Source organism: Microtus pennsylvanicus, chromosome 8 (genome assembly GCF_037038515.1).
Source record: "Microtus pennsylvanicus isolate mMicPen1 chromosome 8, mMicPen1.hap1, whole genome shotgun sequence".
NCBI lineage: Eukaryota > Metazoa > Chordata > Mammalia > Rodentia > Cricetidae > Microtus > Microtus pennsylvanicus.
This window is the reverse complement of record NC_134586.1, coordinates 1,740,221-1,762,613: the sequence shown is the minus strand read 5'-3', so window position 1 is coordinate 1,762,613 and position 22,393 is coordinate 1,740,221. Positions and strand designations below refer to the sequence as shown.

General features: G+C 48.7%; 1 protein-coding gene across 1 annotated transcript in view; it reads right to left on the bottom strand.

Annotated features, from left to right (window-relative positions):
* Window positions 1-2,625: 2,625 nt before the first annotated feature.
* The window catches only part of Tmtc1 (transmembrane O-mannosyltransferase targeting cadherins 1), a 217,226-nt gene continuing 197,458 nt past the window's right edge, over window positions 2,626-22,393 (bottom strand). Inside the window, exons 14-20 of the mRNA XM_075982230.1 lie at window positions 16,141-16,243; window positions 14,234-14,369; window positions 13,672-13,816; window positions 12,637-12,774; window positions 11,362-11,484; window positions 10,894-10,971; window positions 2,626-3,272 (exon numbers count right to left, since the gene is read on the bottom strand). Of these exons, the coding sequence (XP_075838345.1) occupies window positions 3,132-3,272; window positions 10,894-10,971; window positions 11,362-11,484; window positions 12,637-12,774; window positions 13,672-13,816; window positions 14,234-14,369; window positions 16,141-16,243 (864 nt within the window). The 3' untranslated portion in view covers window positions 2,626-3,131. The remainder of the gene's footprint in view (window positions 3,273-10,893; window positions 10,972-11,361; window positions 11,485-12,636; window positions 12,775-13,671; window positions 13,817-14,233; window positions 14,370-16,140; window positions 16,244-22,393) is intronic.

Genomic DNA, 22,393 nt, shown 5'->3' with positions numbered 1-22,393 from the left:
GCATGCTGATGAACCCCAGACACCTCTCTGCTTTGTGTCAACCCTCAGAATTAACAAGCCCAGGACTGAGATGTCTCTGGTGGCCAGCAATGGAAGGCTTGCCTTGCATGGATGGAGTTCTAGCCCCAGAAACACACAAACAAACAAGGCCCCAGTCCTCACAAAAGCATCTATTCCCCCATAGTTTCTGCATTTTTGGGTAGTTTGCCTGCGTTCCACCACCTAACCAAAAGACACTAATAACCTGAAACATTTAAATCACTTTGAAAAATACTAATTGAATAATTCCCAAATTTAAAATAAGCCACCGGTCACTCCTATAGCTCCTACGTCAAAGGGCACAAGAATGAACTGCCACTGGGTTTCATGACAAGGGCAGTCTGGGTCTAGGTAGGGTGACAGGCAGGACTGACAGGGAATGGTGGGGGAGGGGCTCCGGGGATGAAGGGCTCTATGTGTAACTCAGGAAAGAACCCTGAGAACACCATGCTGGGGCTCAGCCCAGGCAAAGCAACTCCTCCTTCTTCCCCAGGGCATGGTGCTGCACTCTGAGACCCAGGCTAGACCCTTTCTTAAAAACACAAGCAAACCCTCAGAATAATTTAGCTGAGGCCGGAGCTCAGCCGGAAAGTGCTTTGTGGAGTTCTCAGCACCAACAATAACGACAAGGGCGATGTCAGAATCGCCAGCAGAGGATCTGCGTGCACTAAGCCAGCTCCACCCCTAGGTTTCAGAAAGAGCTCTCCAGTCACTCACAGAGCAAAGCCTGCTGGTGGTAAACCAGATGCGTTTTCACAACAAGCCAGGTTCTTCGTTTCTACCATAAAAGGACGACTCCCACGCATTATCCCACGTGACAAGGACCAAACAGCCTGCTACAAAATACACTCGACAGCTTTGAGAAAACACTTCACGACTGACTTTCTCCCAGGCAACCTATCTACCAAGGAAACTCTCCTTGGCTCATTTAACATCCGAGCCCACAACGCGGGCTGACTTCTCTTCTTTTTAAGCAGTGTGTATTTTTACTGCTCAGGGAGATGCCAAAGTAGGCAGACAAATGAGGAAGGAGAGAGGCCCCATGGAGCAGCCTCCTAGGCGCCACCTGGCTTTTTCTCCTGGGAAACATTTATGTTATAGTTGCCTTTTTAATTACTCCAACAAATTTACACTGAGACCTTTTGTAGCAATTCACATAAGGCGAAGTTATATCAAACTCTGTGGTTCCATCTGTCCCGTTAGTTTTTAATGCACCCACTTTGGTAAATACTGTTCTAAAGAGAGGTACTAAGGTGTTGCCAAAGACCCCTGCTTTCTAAACTAGAGGCTTGGAATTATTTTATAGCAAGCACTATAGTACATATTTTTGACCTTAGATGGAAGAAAATAAGATTTCGGATCAATCTGTGATATGTGACCCTGGCAGCTGATTCCAGACATCAGGTGACAGGGACACATGCTGGCCCCAAGAGCAGGGGAGCACTGGGTCAAATGCCCTTTTGGGGGGTGGAGGGTTTGAGACAGGTTTCCTGGTTGTCCTGGAACTCACTCTGTGGACCAGGCTGGGCTCACTGAGATTCATCCGCCTACCTCTGCTTTCCAAGTGTTGGGATTAAAGGTGTGCACCACCACTACCTGGCTTCACCATGCCTTTTCAAATAAATTTTCAGCCACTTATTTTAACTTACCTGCCATAAAATAAAATAAGATAACACACAGAAGCCCGCCTCCTGGTGCTGGGCTCCTCTGGTCTGGCTGGACAGGTGAGATGTTTGTGTGACACCTGGCTTGGCAGCAGGGCCTGGATGACCTTCGGGTTTCTGCTTTCAGTGATAAGTATCCAGTCAGAAGCAGGTGCTCCAACCCCTACACTGACTACCCAAACACGGAGCTGACCCGTGATTCCATTAGCTTTAAGTGGCATACAACCAGTATAATTTGGGGCGATTGTTAAAGCTTTCTTATTACACAATTTTTATATGATTGGTTTTGAGAGCTGCTATCAAAATGACTATGTACAGAGACAAAACCACACGAGTGGATATATATATATATTAAATATTTTATAAGTTATATAATAAATAACACTAAAAATAATGTCAAATTATGATTTCAACTTTGCCTTCCTCGTTTTTAAATATAAATATATTTTTTTTAAAAAACTGTGAATCTAGACTTTACCCGAGAGTTACAGAGCATTCTCCGTGGAGTCTGCTGTCACTCACTTGTCTCTTAAGCACAAAATTCCCAGTAAACCTTGAAAGTCAATAAATAGAGCTCTTTTCCCTCAACTCAGTCCGTGAGGAATTCTGCAACACACTGTAAAGGTTCCTCAATGCTCAAATATATCTCTCAAAAATAATAAATCTCATGACATCTTGACCTTAAGAGAATGAAGGCGAGCACTTCTCTAGACTGGCCCTAGAACACTTCTACGCAGAATGCACCCTGCACCCAGCCACTCCACGCCTGGGCAGCCAGGGTGGCAGTCTCTTGGTGTATGCACTGAGAAGTTTCAGGGTGGAGACACAACTCTAGTAATATCTGGAATACAATTCAAACATTTAAAAACATTTCCGTAACAAAACAAGGATGCTGAGCTTTTTTCGTTGTTGTTTTTTGTTTACTGCTCAGGGAGATTTTTCCTGGAGAGATAAAGATACCCACATACAACTCTAGAAGCTCGCCCATGTTTTAGGCACTGAAAAATGTATATCAGAGTGGAATTTAATGTACTTCTCCAGAGGTCCTTAGTGGTACTCTCAGGGGATATTAGACCAAGCCCAGCGATCAAGTGCTCTGCTCCCATGCCTTCACAAGACAACCAAAGCTCTTCACCCACTCTGGACTCCCCCCGGGCCGACTTCAGAGGAGGCTGTCTCCTCTGTGTTCCACATCTGCATCCTGGGGACTGGGAGTGACACAGACGGAGCCCATAAAGCACACACGTTACTTCCCTGCACACTGCCTGTTCCCCTTTGCTGTTCCCCTTTGTCTTCCTGGAAAACAACCCTAGCAGCAGGGTCACCAGCAGCTGTCTCCCTGTGCCACCAGGAGGCAGAGCCTGCTGTTGTGAGCAAGGCCTCTCTGTCTTCTTTCAGCCTGCTGAGTCCCGGACTGTGTGCCAGGAGCTAGGTCTGGTCCCTTTCTCGGACTTCCTGTAACCTTCTCTCCAGGCGATCCAGCTTGGCTAGGTTCTCCTTCAGCAGCTTGCTGTCTGGGACCAGCCTCAGGGCTCTCTCATAATAGGCCCTGGCAGACACGTAGCTTCCCTGGAAGGTGAGGGGCAGAAAGAAAGACTGCTCAGCACACTCCTCTGAGGAGAGAAACTCCCCTCCCCATCCCGCCCTTCCTAAGGAGACCTTCTCTGTGGATGTCTTTATCTTTATCTCTTGGGATGCTTTATGGGAATCCATCTGTAAGAACCATACCAGCTGGAGAATGTGGAGGCTCATAGCTACACCACAAGTGTAAATGGCAGAAACACAGATTTCAGCTTCTTAGTATGGAGGAGACTGTCATGTTGTAGAGTTCTCAGGAGGTTAGCGCTGGTCTGTGGTTCTTTGTAAACAAGTAGGCTTGGGGTTGGGGGTGGGGAGGGAGAGCAGTAATTAAACAGACATCCATTTATCTTTTTAGTGTTATGCCCAGATCTGCTGAGTCTCCCCAAAACCAACAAGGTGACAGAATCCCCGTATGTAAAAACAAAGAGCCTTTATTCTTTTTTTTTAATTTATTTTTTTATTGAGAAAATGAAGAAAAAAAAAACAAGTTTCCACCTCCTCCCAGCCTCCCATTTCCCTCCCCCTCCTCCCACCCTTCTTCCCCCTCTTCCCAGCCTTCTCCCCTCCTCCCACTCCTCTCCCCCTCCCTCTCCAGTCCAAAGAGCAGTCAGGGTTCCCTGCCCTGTGGAAAGTCCAAGGTCCTCCCCCCTCCGTCCATGTCTAGGAAGGTGAACATCCAAACTGGCTAGGTTCCCACAAAGCCAGCACATTGCGTAGGATCAAAACCCCTTGCCATTGTCCTTGGCTTCTCATCAGCCCTCATTGTTCGCCATGTTCAGAGAGTCCAGTTTTAACCCATGCTTTTTTAGTCACAGTCCAGCTGGCCTTGGTGAGCTCCCAGTAGATCAGCTCCAATCCTCAACAAGAGCCTTTATTCTTACGCAAGTTCGAATTTGACTCTCCGTGTGTCCAGCATACTGGCTCAATCAGATAGCCCTCAGCTGGGGTGGGTTTTTTTTTTATAATAGCAGAAGTTGGAGTGAGGGATTTCTAAGGTTCAGGACCCCTGATTGGCTGACATTTGTATAGGGGGGTCCAGGTGAAAAGCGATGGGTGTGTGCTGGCAGGTGATCCTATCTACAACGGTTGGAATGTTGGGAATCTCCTTTGGGTGCTCTGCCCTGGTGGCACCTGGGTGGTCTCAGACTGTGGTCTTTCTCAGAACAGGCATTGCCTCAGGGTAACCTACTGAGACTCACACCCATATTGAGCTTGCCATGGCTGGGCCCTACACTTAGTTTGTTCTAATGTTAGACTTAAAACACAAAAGCACCCTTTGCCTAATGCAAGTTTTACACGATGAAAGACTTGATTGATAGAAGAACTTGGGGCTGGAGAGACGGCTCCACGGTTGGGAGTACTTGCTCTTTCAGAGGACCCCAGAGTAGGGTAGAGGGGGCTGGTGACATTCAGGTCACACATGATGGCTTACAACCGTCTCTAATTCCAGTTCAAGGGATCAAACACCCTCTTTTGACCTCTGTGAGCACAACATGCATTTGGTGTACATACACTCATACATGCAGGCAAAAACTCATACACATACAGTAAACAAATCTTTAAAAAAATTAAAGATGGACTCTGGTTTATCTCGTAGCCAGGGTACGCAGTGAAAAGTACCAGCTAGACACTCGCGGCAGGAGGGAAGAAGGAAGGTGACCTCTGACCTATTGAGCACACCTGTTCCCACTTCTGTCAACTCTCATCTGCTCAATAATACATGTGCCTGGGTTCAGACGGTCACAGACCACTGGTCACAGTCAGTAGCTTCTCCTAGTCCCTGTTCTACAGCCTGACGTACATCCCCCCCCCCGTTCTACAGCCTGACATACATCCCCCCCCCGTTCTACAGCCTGACATACATCCCGCCCCGTTCTACAGCCTGACATACATATCCCCCCGCCCCGTTCTACAGCCTGACATACATATCCCCCCATCCCCCCCCGTTCTACAGCCTGACATACATCCCCCCCGTTCTACAGCCTGACATACATCCCGCCCCGTTCTACAGCCTGACATACATATCCCCCCCCCCCCCCCCCGTTCTACAGCCTGACATACATCTTCCTCCTCTGCTGCGGCCTTGCTGAGCTGAGTCCTGCAGAGCCCTAAGACCCAGACTGTTACAGAGCTTCCGCTGCTGTGTCCTCTGCTCACAAGGTCTGGGAAGCTCACGAGACTCGCGGGACTCCCCCGTCTCTGAGGCTACACAAACAGCGAAGAGTTTCTGGAGGTTGAGGAGGGAGACTCAGGTGGCTGAGGCTTGTGAAAGTTGGGCAGGTAGCTCTGGAGACACAGCTGAGATGGGCGTCAGTGATGCAGGTTTCTGAGTCACACACACTCCTGGACTTAAGACTCTTTCTTTGGTCTGCCCTATTTGGGGCATAGATGTTTACACCGACCCCAGGAAGCTGTACAAATTCTTCCCATTCTAAAACAACAAATTGACTTTCCATCATCCTCAGCTGCAGCTCCTATGTGGGTGGACACCAGAGGTGTTCTAACTTTCAATCACTATTTAAAAGAACACCTCGAGCTAGCAGCTAATGTTTACCAAGGTGTAAGTATCTTCCTACATGTGTATGTGTGTGTCAAGAGCTGGATGCTGCCTGACAGGTGAGACCTCAGCAGGCTCTAGAGTGACCCACTTTCTGGTTCTCATGGTGGTTCTGTGTGCAGCTGGTGTAAGAGGGTGTGGAAATGCTGACAATGAAGGAGCAACTGTACACTGAGAAGCCAGCGCCGGCTGGGTAGGAGACAGTTATATATATCTGACAGTCAATGCTGATGAAAAAGGCCAAACTGACTTGGAACAAGGAGCCCAGTTCTGCTGCATTACGGCTTTGTTAACTCTGGCATCCTCCTCTGAGCCTCTGATTTCTGTTAAGCCTGGTGTACATCTGGGCACTTGAATGCTTGTGGACCCAAGAGCTCGCAAGATACTCCACAAAGCGCGCGGGCCCTCAAGCTACTCTGAATTCAGGCCTCATCCTTAACCTTAGTATTGTCTCAGATCACTGGGTTTCCACCTTTTTGCACAAAATCTAGTTTTTCCTTTCTCCCCCAAATTGTTCTTTTCTTGATTAAACTGTTAACCCCGTTGTTTTTAAAAGTTATAACCCTTAAGTCAATGACTCTAATTCTGCTATGTAGGAACTAGAATGATCTGATTTCCAGAACTGAATTTTAGTTAATTAAGACTAAAATCCACCAGCCCTACCAGACACACTGCCTATGCCCAGTTGCCGTGGCCAGTCCCTGCTCCTTGCACAGTGAAGACACAGAGCATGCTCAGCATCCCAGAGAGTTCACTAGACAACAACATTCTGAGAAGCACGGACAGCCACCATGAAACCGTGCTGAAATTACTTTGAGATATGGCTTGGATGATGGTCTCCTAATGGAGCTTGAAATTCCATCTTATGTAAAAGTTCAAGGAACATACCAGAGAGAGAAAGAGAACATCCCTCACCCCCAAACGCAGAATGTTCTGACACTTCTGAACAGACAAGATAGCGTAAGTAGAGGATTCTGTCGCTGACCTCGTGGAATGGCCTACCTGTCAAACCGCAGGCACGCTAAAAATATCCTGCACGCTGACAGCAGGGACTTCACGTAAGGGCGGACGTGAGAGGTGGAGGGAATTCTGCAGTTGGGCGCGCCTGTCCACACCTGAGGCACTTTGGGTCACAGCGCTGACCTTAGACACCTTGTGTGATTGTGTCCTCTCTGCCTAGGATGGCCACAGCCTTCAGTATCTTTCCCCTATCTCCTATGCCACCTCCTTGCAAAGCCCCACCCTTCACCTCCATAACCCTATGAGGCCCCCACTCCCCAGGGCCAGAATGGGTGACACTGTGACCAACACTCCTTGCAGAAGATGCAGGAAGTTCAGGATTGTTCCTGCACGTCCACAGTGATAACCCTGGACTGTTCTGGGCCAAGCTGTGCCCACCACATACATTTATATCAGATCACATTATTCAAATATACCCACAGAATTGCTCAGCAGTGAGTGTGGGAGTTTCCTATTGCTCAGGCTAATCCACGATGCCTGCTGTGGCAAAGCCTCATTGTTTCAAATAAATATCAATTACGTTTGAAAACAATATACTCAATAGATCTTTCTTCAGTCTCCAGAGCTCTGTCCTGTGAATATACAGCCCTGAATTCAGATACATAATAATTACGCTATTTTCTCTTTTGAATGCTCTTGGGTATATCCTTTCTACTTCTTCAGATTAACAACTGAACTTTAACTTTTGGTATATTCCATCTGAGAAAGTTATACATTATTTTTTAAAAAACTACTAAATATATAATTTAAATTTAGAATGTTGCACTAATCTCCAGAAAGGCCACTCTGTTTCCCAGCTAGGTGTTGCTAACATTCCATGGTACTGCTCGGACCAGAGCGTGGGTCTGTGACTGAGCTATAATAACATCCTTAGATTCCGCACCATGAGGTGTATGTTGTCTGGCTGTCTGCATAGCCCAGCCACGAGTCCCTTTCCCTCCCGAGTCTTTCTGAGAGTGGGCGGAAGGAAAACACTGGTCGGCCTCTTGGAGATCCTCACCACTCCAGTGTCAGTGTGAGAGAAGCCTGGGCAAGTTAGCTCAACAAGTCAGACCACGCTGTCTCTGTGAAAAGTTCTCCAAGGGCAGAGCTGACTCAGCATAAAAGCTGGAGTTTCTGGGAGTCTCTTCTAGGGCCTGAGCTTCCACCACCTCCTCTCACCTCCTCTGAGCAGCCAGGCTGCCGACTCACCCTTTCCAAACCTGGCAGGCACCCTCAGCCTCGGACCTCTGTGTGTGCTCTGTGTGTGTCCACATGACCTCTGCGTGTGCTCTATGTGTCCACATGACCTCTGCGTGTGCTCTGTTTCCACATGACCTCTGCGTGTGCTCTGTGCGTGTCCACATGACCTCTGTGTGTGCTCTGTGTGTCCACATGACCTCTGTGTGTGCTCTGTGTGTGTCCACATGACCTCTGCGTGTGCTCTGTGTGTCCACATGACCTCTGTGTGTGTCCACATGACCTCTGCGTGTGCTCTGTGTGTCCACATGACCTCTGCGTGTGCTCTGTGTGTCCACATGACCTCTGTGTGTGCTCTGTGTGTCCACATGACCTCTGTGTGTGTCCACATGACCTCTGTGTGTGTCCACATGACCTCTGCGTGTGCTCTGTGTGTGTCCACATGACCTCTGCGTGTGCTCTGTGCGTGTCCACATGACCTCTGTGTGTGCTCTGTGTGTGTCCACATGACCTCTGTGTGTGTCCACATGACCTCTGTGTGTGTCCACATGACCTCTGCGTGTGCTCTGTGTGTGTCCACATGACCTCTGCGTGTGCTCTGTGTGTGTCCACATGACCTCTGCGTGTGCTCTGTGTGTGTCCACATGACCTCTGCGTGTGCTCTGTGTGTGTCCACATGACCTCTGCGTGTGCTCTGTGCGTGTCCACATGACCTCTGTGTGTGTCCACATGACCTCTGCGTGTGCTCTGTGCGTGTCCACATGAACTCTGTGTGTGTCCACATGACCTCTGTGTGTGCTCTGTGTGTGTCCACATGACCTCTGCGTGTGCTCTGTGTGTCCACATGACCTCTGCATGTGCTCTGTGTGTCCACATGATCTCTGCGTGTGCTCTGTGTGTCCACATGACCTCTGTGTGTGCTCTGTGTCCGCATGACCTCTGCATGTGCTCTGTGTGTGTCCACATGACCTCTGTGTGTGCTCTGTGTCCGCATGACGGGACCCCTCAGATCCCTGCACTCTACATGACCTCTGCGTGTGCTCTGTGTGTGTCCACATGACCTCTGCGTGTGCTCTGTGTCCGCATGACCTCTGCATGTGCTCTGTGTGTGTCCACATGACCTCTGTGTGTGCTCTGTGTCCGCATGACAGGACCCCTCAGATCCCTGCACTCTACATGACCTCTGTGTGTGCTCTGTGTGTGTCTGCATGATGGGACCCTCAGATCCCTGCACTCTACATGACCTCTGCGTGTGCTCTGTGTGTGTCCACATGACCTCTGTGTGTGCTCTCTGTGTCCGCATGACGGGACCCCTCAGATCCCTGCACGCTACAGGAGCTGCTCTCAGAGCCCCATTAGCTCCCTCCTCCTTTCCCTTTCCTCTTCATATGCACTTCACAATCTGATATGTTTTAGGCATTTATAATAATACACATGTGTGTACTACATGTGTGCATATTGCCTGTCACCCCGGACTAGAACACAGGCTCCACCAGGACAGGAGTCTCTGTCTTGTCTGATCACTCTCACACGCCCAGTGTCTAGACATGCACCTGGCATACAGGACGCGTGCTCTGCAGAGAGGTCCGGAAGATGAACGCGTACATGCATGAAGGAATCACGGCACATCTTTGACTTTATTGGCTATAAACAACACCCCACCCAGGGTCACTTTCAGTCATTTTTAGCAGAAAGACTTACCCAAAGTTAGCTTTAGGGGGTGGGGACCAAAGCAGACAAGTATGTTTTCTACTAAAAGGTTAGGGAATAAAAATGTTTTCAACACAGAGAATAAAGGGGCAGGAGAGATGGCTCAGCAGTGAAGAGTGGATGGTGTTCTTAGAGAAGACCCACATCCCGTTCTCAGCACCCATTCTGGACATTGTACAAGGTCCATAACGCCAGCTCTAGGGGACCCACCAACACCCCCTTCTAGCCTCGGAGAGCATTGCACTAATGTGTATAAACTTACACCCAGATAAACACATAATGGAGAACAGGAAATAGTAAAGCGGTATTTAAATTAACAGTCTGGTATTACCGAGGAGCTGACAAGTTCCACAGGTCTCTGTGTCAGTGCACACAGACCACAGCCACTGCTTGATAACTGATGTGGGATTCCCCTCTGTATGCTGCCAATATGCTTTATTACCATTGGTTAATAAGGAAGCTGTTTTGGTCTATGGCAGGGCAGAATATAGCCAGGTGGAACACACACACACACACACACACACACACACACACAGAGAGAGAGAGAGAGAGAGAGAGAGAGAGAGAGAGAGAGAGAGAGTGAGTAGGCAGAGTGGAGCAGACGCCATGTAGCTGCCAAAGGAGTAACATGCTGTACTGGTAAGTCACAGCCTCATGGCAATACACAGATTAATAGAAATGGGTTAATTTAAGATGCAAGAGCTAACTAGGAATATGCCTAAGCTATTGGCTAAGCAGCATTGTAATTAATATAGTTTCTGTGTGATTATCAGGTCTGGGTGGCTGGGAAAGAAGGGGCCGTCTCAAATTTACTAATGAATTTCCTGCCTGGCTTTACTCTGTTAAGTCATTGGCTGAAACAGCTTTATTCATCAACCAATAAAAGCAGCACATATACAGAAGGACCTCCCACATCAGATAACCCTTCTTCCCACATCTGATGTTCCTCACCATCAGCGGGATCACCGAGTTAGATTTATAAACATTTACATGGTTCTGTGATTATTCACTATGCGGAGAACACAGCGCTTCTGCATTTGATTTTCAGAATCCTATGTTTTAAGTCTCCAAATGCTTACAAGGAAAGGATGGACCGTGGCTTCTGAACCACGGTGGGATGAGGACAGTGGGCGGTGCTCCTACCTGGATGTGCCGGATGCCTCCCATGTTCATCCACGCCTGTGCCTGGTCAGGATCCAGGGTTACGGCAGCTTCATAGCTCTGAGCAGAGAGGGTAAGCTTCATGTTAAGACACACAACGCATCTAAGGTGCCACAGAACTGTGCCAGCGGCTGCCACATGGAGACCCCGATCACTAAGGGCCACTCAGGAGGTGGCAAGTTTAGTCTGTCATGGTTGTAGAGCTGATGGTTCTGAAGTGGAGGGGCTGCAAACCCTCAATGTCTACAGCTTACTGCCTAGACTCTCTCTGCAAACCCTCAGTGTCTAGAGCTTACTGCCTAGACTCTCTGCAAACCCTTAGTGACGGCAGCTTACTGCTGGGACTCTCTCTGCAAACCCTTAGTGACGGCAGCTTACTGCCTAGACTCCCTCATCAACTGTGGGATTCATTTAAACCTGCACATTTCATGACACTTTGGTTTGTCTTACCTCAAAAGCCTCGTCCAGAAGGCTCTGCTCTCTCAGCTGGTTCCCTTTTGTGAAGAAAAGTTCAGATATGACTTTCGGGTCCCTGGGCTTCAGCTGAAGAGCTCCGTCTATGGCCTCGAGTGCCTGCAGCAGCGGGAAGTGTAGGAACCCTAAGTTAGAGTGGCGTTACCCCCCACCCCGGCGCACAGCCTTCGACACACAAAAACACTTTCTACGCTCTCATTTTCTCATTGGAATGATGACCCCAGAAAGACCCCTCTTATGCCTCAGGCTCCCTATTCATAGACGAGCAAGAATGTAACGTTCCGATCACTTTACAAAAAGGTTGCACAGTTGCAGTGAGGTTTGCCCTGGTCACATGTCATGTGGACTGCTGGCCCTTGGTGTCTGCCCCACCTCTGCACAAAGACATTGCTTGGAAGCACAATTCTGCCTTTCCATTAAAACTCCAAAGTTTATCCTAGATAGGACTAAACCCCATGGCTTTCCCCTGTGTGTGTGTGGAGAGGAGGGTGTGTGCCTGGTCATGTTGGCATCTTGAACTGCGTGCTCTACCCCTCCCCCAACCTTTGTGCCTCAGACCCACCCGTGTCTGCTGTCACAGGGTCTCTGTGCTGCTCCTCAGCTGCCCATTTTGTTTGCTGACCTCTTCCTCTCCTCACCCTCCCCTCATGCTTTGCCATGTGCTGATTCTCAGTGGGATGCTTGGTTTCCCTCCTTCTCAACTCACCAATACATCTGTCTTGACCAATCTCTGTCTCTCTCTCTAAGTAAGCTCCCTTAGGACCAGGGCAGCATTTTTCCCAGTCTCCCTTACACCTGGAGTCTACCACAGTGTCCGGCACTTTGCAGGTGTTTAACGAATATTTTCTTGAACAGGTTATGAATTGAATGATTATGTGATTTTCAACATGCAGATAAAGAGTAACAGTCTGACCGTTCTGTCTCCTAGGTCTGTCCTGAGGATTGCATCAAACAGCAGACCTTGGAGAGCCAGAGGGCATGCAGGGGCTGGGCATGCAGGGGTTGGGTATGTAGGGGTTGGATATGCAGGGGCTGGGTCTGTAGGTGTCGGGTACGCAGGGGCTGGGTATATATGGGCTGGGTATGCAGGGGATGGGTATGCAGGGGATAGGCATGCAGGGTCTGGGTATGTAGGGGTTGGGGGGCATGCAGGGGCTGGGCATATAGAGGCTGGATATGCAGGGTCTGGGTATGCAGGGGCATTCCCACTTGCTCTGGCAGCTGAGAGTTTGGGGGAGAGAGCTTCCTTACCTTCTCATGCTGCTCCTGCTTGCTGTAGATCGCCGACAGGAGGCGGTAGCATTCCAGGCATCTGGGTTCCTCCGACACTATGCGACTGGTCATCCTTTCAGCTTCCTGGGTCTGACCCATCACTGCTAAAACCTGTGCCTGCAAAACCAGAGGGCACCGGGCTTAGAAGACACTGGTCACCCCTCAGCAGATGAAGCAACTTCTCTGAGCTATCCAGAGAGAGGATATCCAAGACATCCTTAACCCCAACACAAAGCATTTTAGAGAGAGCTGAGTGCCACAGCAGAGAGTTCAGCACTTGGCTGTAGACTCCTACATGCATTTGGGTGCCACTGAGACCCACCAAATGGCTTGTGACCCTTCAGCCTTTCTCCGTGTAATAGCCCTGGAACTAGCTCTCATAGACCAGGCTGGCTTTGAACTCACAAAGATCCACCTGTCTCTGCCTCCCAAGTGCTGGGATTACAGGTGTGCGCCACCACCGCCCAGCTGGTTTGTGACCCCTAAAAAAGTTGGCAGGACATGCCAAGAGGTAGCTCTCTACCGTCCTGACAGAACACAGTGTTCATAAAAAGATGACAAATCTGACTTAAGAAGGAAGCGTGAAGTTCCAAACGCTGAAATTGAAATGCAGGAGGTGTTAACTATGCTGAATTTGACCACCGCACTGCAATCATATGAGTCGATATGCTCATATGTAGGCATCACGTAGGAAGCAAGTTAGAGACAAAGGGAGAGGTATCTACAACAAACTGTCACGCCAGCAAAGACACACCATGTACTAATAAGCATGCAGACACGTCTGAACATGTGCATGTACACACCTGTCTGATCACACTCACACAGGAAGGAAATAACAAACAAGTGCACTCAAGTGCCCAAAATAGTGGATCTGGGTCAAGTACTCTCGACAGTTTTATTCCTCGTGTGATGAGCAGTCACACTTCCGCCCTAGAACAACGTCTTCCCTTCAGTGCCGGCTCTTGGTTTGCAAGCTGCACTTACACCTGGGCCACTTCCGCTCCCTCCACTCACCAGGGCCAGGCGGAGATCCCTCTGGGAAGGCTGGAGAGAGACGGCTTCCCGGTACACTTCCAAGGCCTCCTTGTGTCGGCCTGTGTTGTAATAGAGTGCTCCCAAAGGTGACAGGACCTCAGCCGTGTGGGCCACCTGCAGGGCGCTGCAGGGAAGAAGACACACAGATGCTTCTCTGGTGGACTGCACTTAGGCAGAGGCAGGACTGTCCGGTTAGATGCTTGCTTGAACTTACTCGAGGTTATACTGTATCCCGGGTGAAGGCCTCCAGCGACCACCAACCTGGCAACCGCACCAGCACTGAGGGCTGACTTGAAGCGGCAGCCTTCCACCTGTTTCTAGCATTGAGACGGCTGTTTCACCCCAGCCCTGAGCCGTGTGACCTCCCTAGTGGGGAACTCTTCTGAACACATTACTACACCGTCGCTCTGCTCTACTGGAAGCGAGAGTGTGTTACCTGAACTGTCATCACGTGCTACCATTCTGAAAGCCTGTCTGTCCCAGTAACTAAGAAACTACTGACGACTCCAAGAGGCTGGGAAGGCAGGGAGGAGGGGCCTACCGTTTGTACCACTCCTCGGCCACGCTGTTCTCGCCCAAGGACCTGTAGAGTCGGCCCAGGTTCACCACGGCCACGTGATGGCTTGGGTTGAGCTGGATGGCCTGCTGGTAGTGAGCCACGGCCTTCTCTGGAGAGCCTGCAGTGGGGTGGGGCGGGACGAGAGCAGACCACAGGGGTGAGGGGCGTGGCTCCCAGTCTCCCTCCGGACATACGCCATTCTTTCTGGGCATGACAGCATCATACAGTCGGGGATGCAGTTTGTGATCAGCTTGGTTTTTGGCCTCTTATGCTTCCACTGCCTAACCTTGGCCCGTCACTGTTCATCAACACTTCCCATGAAATTAATAACAATTCGGCACTGATTCTGTTTGAGACAGGCTGTCTGTTTGTTTGTTTAGCTCAGGCCGGCCTGGAAATCACTGTGTAGCCCAGGCTGCCCTTGAACTCGTGGAAATCCCACAGCTTCGGTGGAAGTGTTGTGATGATTGGCAGTAGCCACCACGACTGGTTGCGGTTATGTAGTTGAGACATTGGTGGTTATCATTACACACAAAATAGAACGGACCACTGCAGAAAGAACACAGGTCTCAGTAATTTCTAAAGGTCTGTCTCAAGTCACAGGACAAGAGAGGGTGACAGTGCTCAATTGGAAACCCGTAAATCACACAGTTTATTCAATGCGTGTGTGTGTATGTGTGTGTGTGGTGCACACACTCTCGTGTGCATGTGTTCACAGGAGGTCCCAGGAACCAATGTCAGGTGGTCAGGCTTAGAGGCAGTACCCTTAGCCACTGGCCCATCTTGCTGGCCTCCATGGTATGCACTTAATGTGACTGTAAACACAGTGGCTATGTCACCTCGCATTCGCCCCGTGTATATGTTAAAACCCCTCTGCTCACACGGCCTCCACAGTGTTCAGGAGCCTAGTGCCTTGCCCCTTGGGATTTAACAGGTACTTTTTAAAACCACCAAAACAAAACCATCGCTTTACAGACGTAGACGCTGAAGTGCAAAGACCTTAAGAGACTTGGTAACAATCCCAGGGCAAGGGAGACAAAAGCCAGAGGGAAAACCAAATCTCCCTGGTCTGAGAAGGGTCCCCAGAGAAGCTTCCTAGAAACTAAACAAGTGACTGAATCTCAGAACAGTCCAAAGTGTAACTGACCGGACCCACAGGGCTACACATTAATCTTTCCCACACACTCTCTCTGAACACAGGTTTATCTAGGACCACGTCAGAGGGGCCTCAGTGGCTTGTCAGAGTTCTTCTCAGAGGGGACTTTTATATGGGACTACTTGTTGAATTTAAAGGAGAAGCTTTAGTTCAGGCGGGTGCTCCTCTGCTCCTCCTCTGATGATGTGTTATCATCTAATGATCCAGCAGGGGGCGCCACACAGCAATTTATATGCAAAAATAGCTTGCTTTCCCTAGCTGATCCAAATTTAAGCTTACAGTTTATCGAACAGGAAAGCTTTACACGTCCTAGAAAATGAAAATCCACTCAAGTGTTCAATATTGGAAAATAATAATCAGACTGAGTTCTCCTGCAGGGCAGACTGTCGTTGGGTCAACAGGAAATGGAATCTGTGCCCAGTTCCACCTGTGCCACAGGGGACCACGGTGTCGATGCCTAGGATGCATTTCTGGAATGTACCCAGAGGAAACAATTCCAAAGGCTTAACCAAGCCGGTTACAGACACCAGCCATTTGCTCTGCACTGAGGAGTGGGGCAGCACCCCTGATGTTCAGCCCTGTGGATGCGGTGGTAAGAAAGGCAAGGCCACTTCCTGCCCCAGGAGTTTTCTTCCAGACAGGATTCCGAGATGAACTTGGGGATTTAGGAAAATGTCGGCCACTGGTACGAGAGAGAGAGAAGGGAGTCTCAGCAGAGTGGGGTCTCACTCACCAGAGTCAACTAAGAAAACCGCGTAGTTGTTGTGCAGATCTGAGCTGTCTGGGCAGTTCTTTATTCCAGCCTGGTAGACGTCCTCTGCTTCCTCAAATCTTGCCTTTAGCAGAGAACAAAGAAAAACAAAGCTTTATAAAATAAACAGAATAGTTAAGATTGGGAGTGAGCTGGGAAGGAGAAAATGCTTACTGAGCCTTGATTATACACCAGGGACCAAGAAAAATACCACGAGCTTTGCCTGAATCCAAGTCAACACTAAGGGGGTACAAGCACGGGTATGCTTAGTTCCTCTGGTGCGAACGCACTGATACAAATTAGCATTTGGATGGATCCAGACCTGTATGTGGAAGAGTTCTGAGCATGAATTTTTGAATGGGGCTCCTTCTTCACCCTGGTGGCTCTAATGGAAATGCTGAACATCGGTGTGGGTGTCGAGGCATGGAGATGTGGCTGCTGGGCTTGAAGGTAGAGCTAGAGGGTTGACAGCTGCCTCTGACAGAACAGCCCTCTTCTTTCTTACCGCCAGCTAAGACTTGCCGGGGGCGTTCTCTCTCTCTCTCTCTCTCTCTCTCTCTCTCTCTCTCTCTCTCTCTCTCTCTCTCTCTCAGTATGTGTGTGTGTGAGAGAGAGAGAATGTGTGTAAGAGTGTGTGTGTGTGTGAGAGAGAGAGAGGAGTTTGTGTGTGAGACAGTGTGTGTGTGTGTGTGTGAGAGAGAGAGAGAGAGAGAGAGAGAGAGAGAGAGAGAGAGAGAGAGTGCCCTACTTGCTCTGTAGTTCAGGTTGACCTAGTCTCATAGCCCAGGCAATCGCCATAAGCCTCCTGCCTCAACCTCCTGAGTGCTGGGATCAGGGGTAGGTTTTCAGGTGGGTGATGGGAGAGACAGCTCAGCAGTTAAGAGCACTGGCTGCTCTTCTTGAGGAACCAGATTCAATTCCCAGCACTCACAAGGCAGCTCACACCTGTCTGTGACTCCAGTTCTAGGGGATCTGACACCCTCACACAGTCATGAACGCAGGCAAAAACCAATGCACATAAAAGCATTTTAAAATATGGATGTCCAATAGTAAAAAGACTTGGTTTATAAGCAAAATAAAGATGTGCATTCTGAATTGGCTCTCAAAGGGACTGTCGTTCCCCCCCCCCCCCCCGCGGCACACGCCATGCTAATTACCACACCTCCAATGTGCTGTACTCTACCCACCCCCCTTCTCTGTGCACCTTAATATATTTTAATTATTTACAATTTAATAACTCTTTTGTTTTCCAAGAAAGGGTTTCTCTGTAGTTTCAGAGCCTGACCAGGAACTCGCTCTGTAGACCAGGCTAACAATTTCCTTTCCTAGTGCTGCTGTAAAAGTTAGGTCAAAGACACTGACCCAGCACTTTGCAACTTTTCCTTAAGATGCTAAAAGTTTGCCACGAGTTATCATGGCTTCCATTGGCAGTGTGAAGACAGACACCTCAGCCTGTAAGTGAAGGTGTGTGGGGTGGTCGTCTTCCACGCTGCCCAGTAAGCTGAGAGACTGAGATCTGGGCTGGCAGGGACCCCATGGGCTCTTCATCTCGGGTGGAACTACCAGTGCTGTCTGTCTGACCCCAGTGATTTCAGCACCACGGGGAGGGAAGGAGTTTACAGGTGACAAGTGCTATGTATTGAATCAGAGATCCACAGGGCAGCCAAGGGAGAGGCGCGTTTCTTGAAAGCCTTCTTCAGCTGCCAAGTTCAGCAAATGTCAAAGTCAGAGAAGTTAAAGATGAATGAAAAATCTCAAAACAGACACTTTGATCTTAGTAAGTCTGAAGGAAAGCTTTGGAAGACACTGTCTGTTGAGGAGCTGACGTGTGTGTGTGTGTGTGTGTGTGTGTGTGTGTGTGTGTGTGTGTGGACAGAAAGAGTGTACACTACACCAGATTCCAATTAGAAAGTACCGCAGGGCACTTGCTCATTTGTTCATGGTGTATCACGGGTGCAGCTGCTTCAGGGAGTAAGCCACATGCATCAGGAATCGTTCCCTGGGACCTGTGAAAGGGCTCAGTGGGTAAAGGTGTCTGCTGCAAACCTGACAACCTGAGTTCAATCCCAAGGACTTACACAGTACAAGAACTGACTCCCTCAAGTTGTTCTCCAGTCTCCACACCTACATGGTGGTGCACACACGCACGTGTGCATACACACACATACACACGTGCACACACACACATATACATGCATGCACACACACACACTTTTGTACATATAAAGAACTGGGTTTTTTATCTACAATGTTCTGTCATGGGTAGGAGGAGGAGCTTATAAGGATCCTCCTTTCTTGAGGCGCTGCAGGCAGATAACAGTTATGGGGAAGGAAGACCCTTGTTCCTCCGAGGCATAGCTTATTCCAAACAATAAACTATAACATAAACAATGCATTTATATAAAAATACCTTTCAAAGCAAAAGAAGATATGGTAGTGGCATTAATTGGGATATTTATTAGATTATTTTGACTGTGGGCATACTGGGGACAGAATTAAGAGCCTCGCACGTTCTAGTTGCTGGCCATATTAGATTGAATCTTTTCGATCTCCTTCATGTCTGACCCAGGGGAAGATACTGGATGCTCACCCCTGCTTTGTGATGTGTGTTTTCTGTGGTTTCTGTTATTGATAGTTGAAGTGTGGAGAAAGTGTGACTGATGAGCTGGAAAGGGGAAAAGGGACCATCATTGTAACAACCTTTTCTGAACTGTGGGTGTATCATGTGACCACAAGAACTACTGCCAGTTCACTAAAGTATGAGGGTGAAAGGCAGGTTACTCTTTCGTATCTGTAGGAAAACTGCATAGACCACTGCAGGCCCGGGGAGGGGGCTCCCTCAACAGTACCAGAGTTGGGGACTCAGAAGACAGTCCACAGCAAGGTGTATTTAATAGGAGGTGCACAGCAGGTTCTTCTGACAGTAGGAAAAGTTCTCTGACAGAGCCACAGGTTGGGTCTCATCCAGAAATGTGTTTGTCCTAACCATTTAGCAAGGCAGTGACTGTTCACTGGTACAGCCCTGGGAAGCTGGGGACTCATGGACTGGACACCCTGGGAAGCTGGGGACTCATGGACTGGACACCCTGGGAAGCTGGGGACTGTAAGTCAGGCAGCCCTAGAAGTAGAGACCTGGAGGCTAAGGGATGACAGGTCTGACAGCCTGTGGCTTCCTAATCTCCTGCTAAGGAACTCCTCAGACACAGCAGCTCCGGAGACATCAGAGGGTTCTGCCTCTTATTCCCACCACTGTTACTTTCTTTACAAAACAGTAAGCAATCAACTCAAGTGATCCCAGGCTTTTCTGAGAAACACTATATCAATATTTGATGTCTCTCCTTCCTTCACACCCAACTGAAATGAATCAACAGGTTTGGTGTTCTTCCGCCCTGAGGAAATGCTGGCATTTTCTAATGCTGCGGGTCTCTGTCTCCCAGGTGAGTGTGAGCAATGTGTGTGTGATAACGGAGCAAAAGAGGAACAGCCGCTTCAAAGAGAGGGACGGAAGGGGTGCAGGGGTTGAAGTGCTGAACTGTGTGGAAGCAGGGGAATAAGGTAAGGGGGTCTGAATGGGTTAACCAAAGGAAGGGATTGTGAGACAGCCTTCTGGAAACCCACTAGTAGGCAAAATTATATATATATATATATATATATATATATATATATATATATATATATATATATATTTAAAAGTTCAAATGGAGATACCATGCATGAGTGGACAACACAGTTCCCAAAAAAATTATGGTAAAAATCATAAGATGCCCCCCTAAGAGTTAGCTGGTAGCCCCACCCCTAACTGAGGAACAATTGCTGGCTGCAGCTCCTGTGGGAAGGAGAATCATTCTTTTACGTGGGTTGTCCATGATCCAATGAATCATCCTCCATCGCCACCCCGCAAAGACAGTGAGACCTGAACACAGCTTCCACCTCCTCGGCGCTGGAATTGTTTACACTAGGTTATTTAAAGGAAAAGGAAGTGGGAATGGGAGAGAGATGTTAGGGGAAACCGTGGCAGAGAGGAGAAAATAGGGATGAAAATGATCATATTACATTGTATACATATATGAAATTCTCAGATAAATTGACACGCACACGAAAAGAGCTTAAGAGCATGCCTCTACAGGAGTGACCCAGGGGACCAGAAAAGAGGAGACCCATGTGTGTGGGTCCCAGCTTCTCCTGTCATTTTGCTCCATCCTCTACTCTTGCAGATGTAAGATCCACACACGGTCTACTTCTGGTCAGAAAGGTTTCCCTCCTCAGCTTCCCGCATGAGCGTATAGCACCGGCCACACCTCAGCCACACCAGCTCAAGTCCCCATAACATCCCCGTTGGTGCCCAGTGCTGTCCACACTTGCTGCAGAATTTCTTATTCCCTGTTTCAAAGTTCCCTTTCCATGATAGGTTCCAGGAAGGCAAGACACGGGACTTGCTACTTGAGGGATCTGTGGTGTTGGCTCGGATTTGCATGCATTCACCATGAGCTAAATGATTTAATCAATGCATTCTTACACTAGGGTCCACTCCAAGTTGACTTTGCTGTGAGTGTTGAGTGTGACTGATCCAATTCATGACAGCATTGTAGGAGACAGACCGAATCTATCCTCTGGAAAACTCACATTTTAGGTCTCAATATTTTTGCACTCTGATATTAAACAAGATCACAACCCCAAAAACATGAAAGGAAAGTATTTTATAGACGTTTCATATTGAGTTTTTCAGTAGACTATAACCCCAAGGCTAGTTTTAATTTGCAGTGGTCAGTATTATAAACTTAATTTCATTTCCTTTACAGCAAATATAAAGCCAAGTTTTGTTCTGTGATAAGAACTAGGTGGCTGCAAGTTCCTATGGGCTCAGGAACTCAGCCTCGACTGAGAAGCTCGGCATCTTCCTCTGAATGCGGAGGGAGATCTGGGGGAAAGCCAGGCAGAAGCCGGGCTACTGCTACCCTACGACTTTCCCCTTCTGTTGCGTGGTACACAGAGGGCCGTTCACCTTCTCCAGAGCATCTAACATCTCAGAGATGAGCATCCAGTGCTTTCCTTCAGGTTCTGTGTTCTCTCTGGAGCCTGATGCCCACAGATTAGGCTGACCGGCCATTGAGCCTCAGGGATCGTCCTGTTTCCTCCTCCCCAGCGCTGGGATTATAAACACAATCCATCACGCCCCGCTGTTGTTTACATGGGTTCTAGAGATCAGTCTCTGGTCCTCAGGCCTGTTCTACAAGCACTTGACTGACTGAAATGTCCTCCTAACCCTTAGATCCTCCCCACCCCCACAATACCGTTCTTTACTTCTCACTCTGAAAAATCACTTGCTCAGTAGATGGCTTCATTTGCTTGAAGTCCAAAGTCCTTTCCTATCCCAGGTTTCTGCCCACCCATCCTGTACATGTGGGATTTTCATTTACATGCTCCATGTGATTACAGGCACGAGCTACCACACCTAGTTTAAAATACTGTTTTTTAAAAAGTTATCAGAAAGAAAAAGTTTTCTGTTATAAAAAAAGAGGAAGAGAAAGGAAGGAAGGAAGGAAGGAAGGAAGGAAGGAAGGAAGGAAGGAAGGAAGGAAGGAAGGAAGGGAAGGAGAACCCAGATGACCAACACCTGGTGCCTTAGTATGTAAATTTCAGCACATTATTTTAACTAGTAAATAGGCATTAAATTGTAGGTGGCTCAGCAGGTAAAGGACCCTGCTGCCAAGCCTGATGACCTAGTGAGTTCGGTCCTCAGCACCCATGAGATGGAAGGAGAGCACAGACTCCCTAGGGTTGCCATCTGACCTCCACAAACATGCCATGACACACGTGTGCATGCAGAATACGTGTGCATCCATATAAATACACAGAATAATATATATCATTATTCATAAGCTAACGCAAGGGAAAAGAACCCACTCCGAACACACATCAACCTGTGTGAGCACAAATGTATCTAAGAACCCTGACTGAAGCAGGATGTCATTGTTTCTAGATATCCCACTGGGCAAGGGACACATGTCATTCCTCTGATGCCAGCACATGCATACGTTCCTTGTGTAGGAAGAGAAGAGGCTGATCTCATTTTCTGCCCAAGTGTGCTTTTCTCCGGCTTCTCCATGGCTAATAGTGGCTGGGAGTGATCTCCCTGTCCTGGAAGAACCCAGCTAGGGTTCTGTGTGTCTGTCCCGGAGGGGCCCTGCCGGGGTTCTGTGTGTCTGTCCCGGAGGGGCCCTGCCGGGGTTCTGTG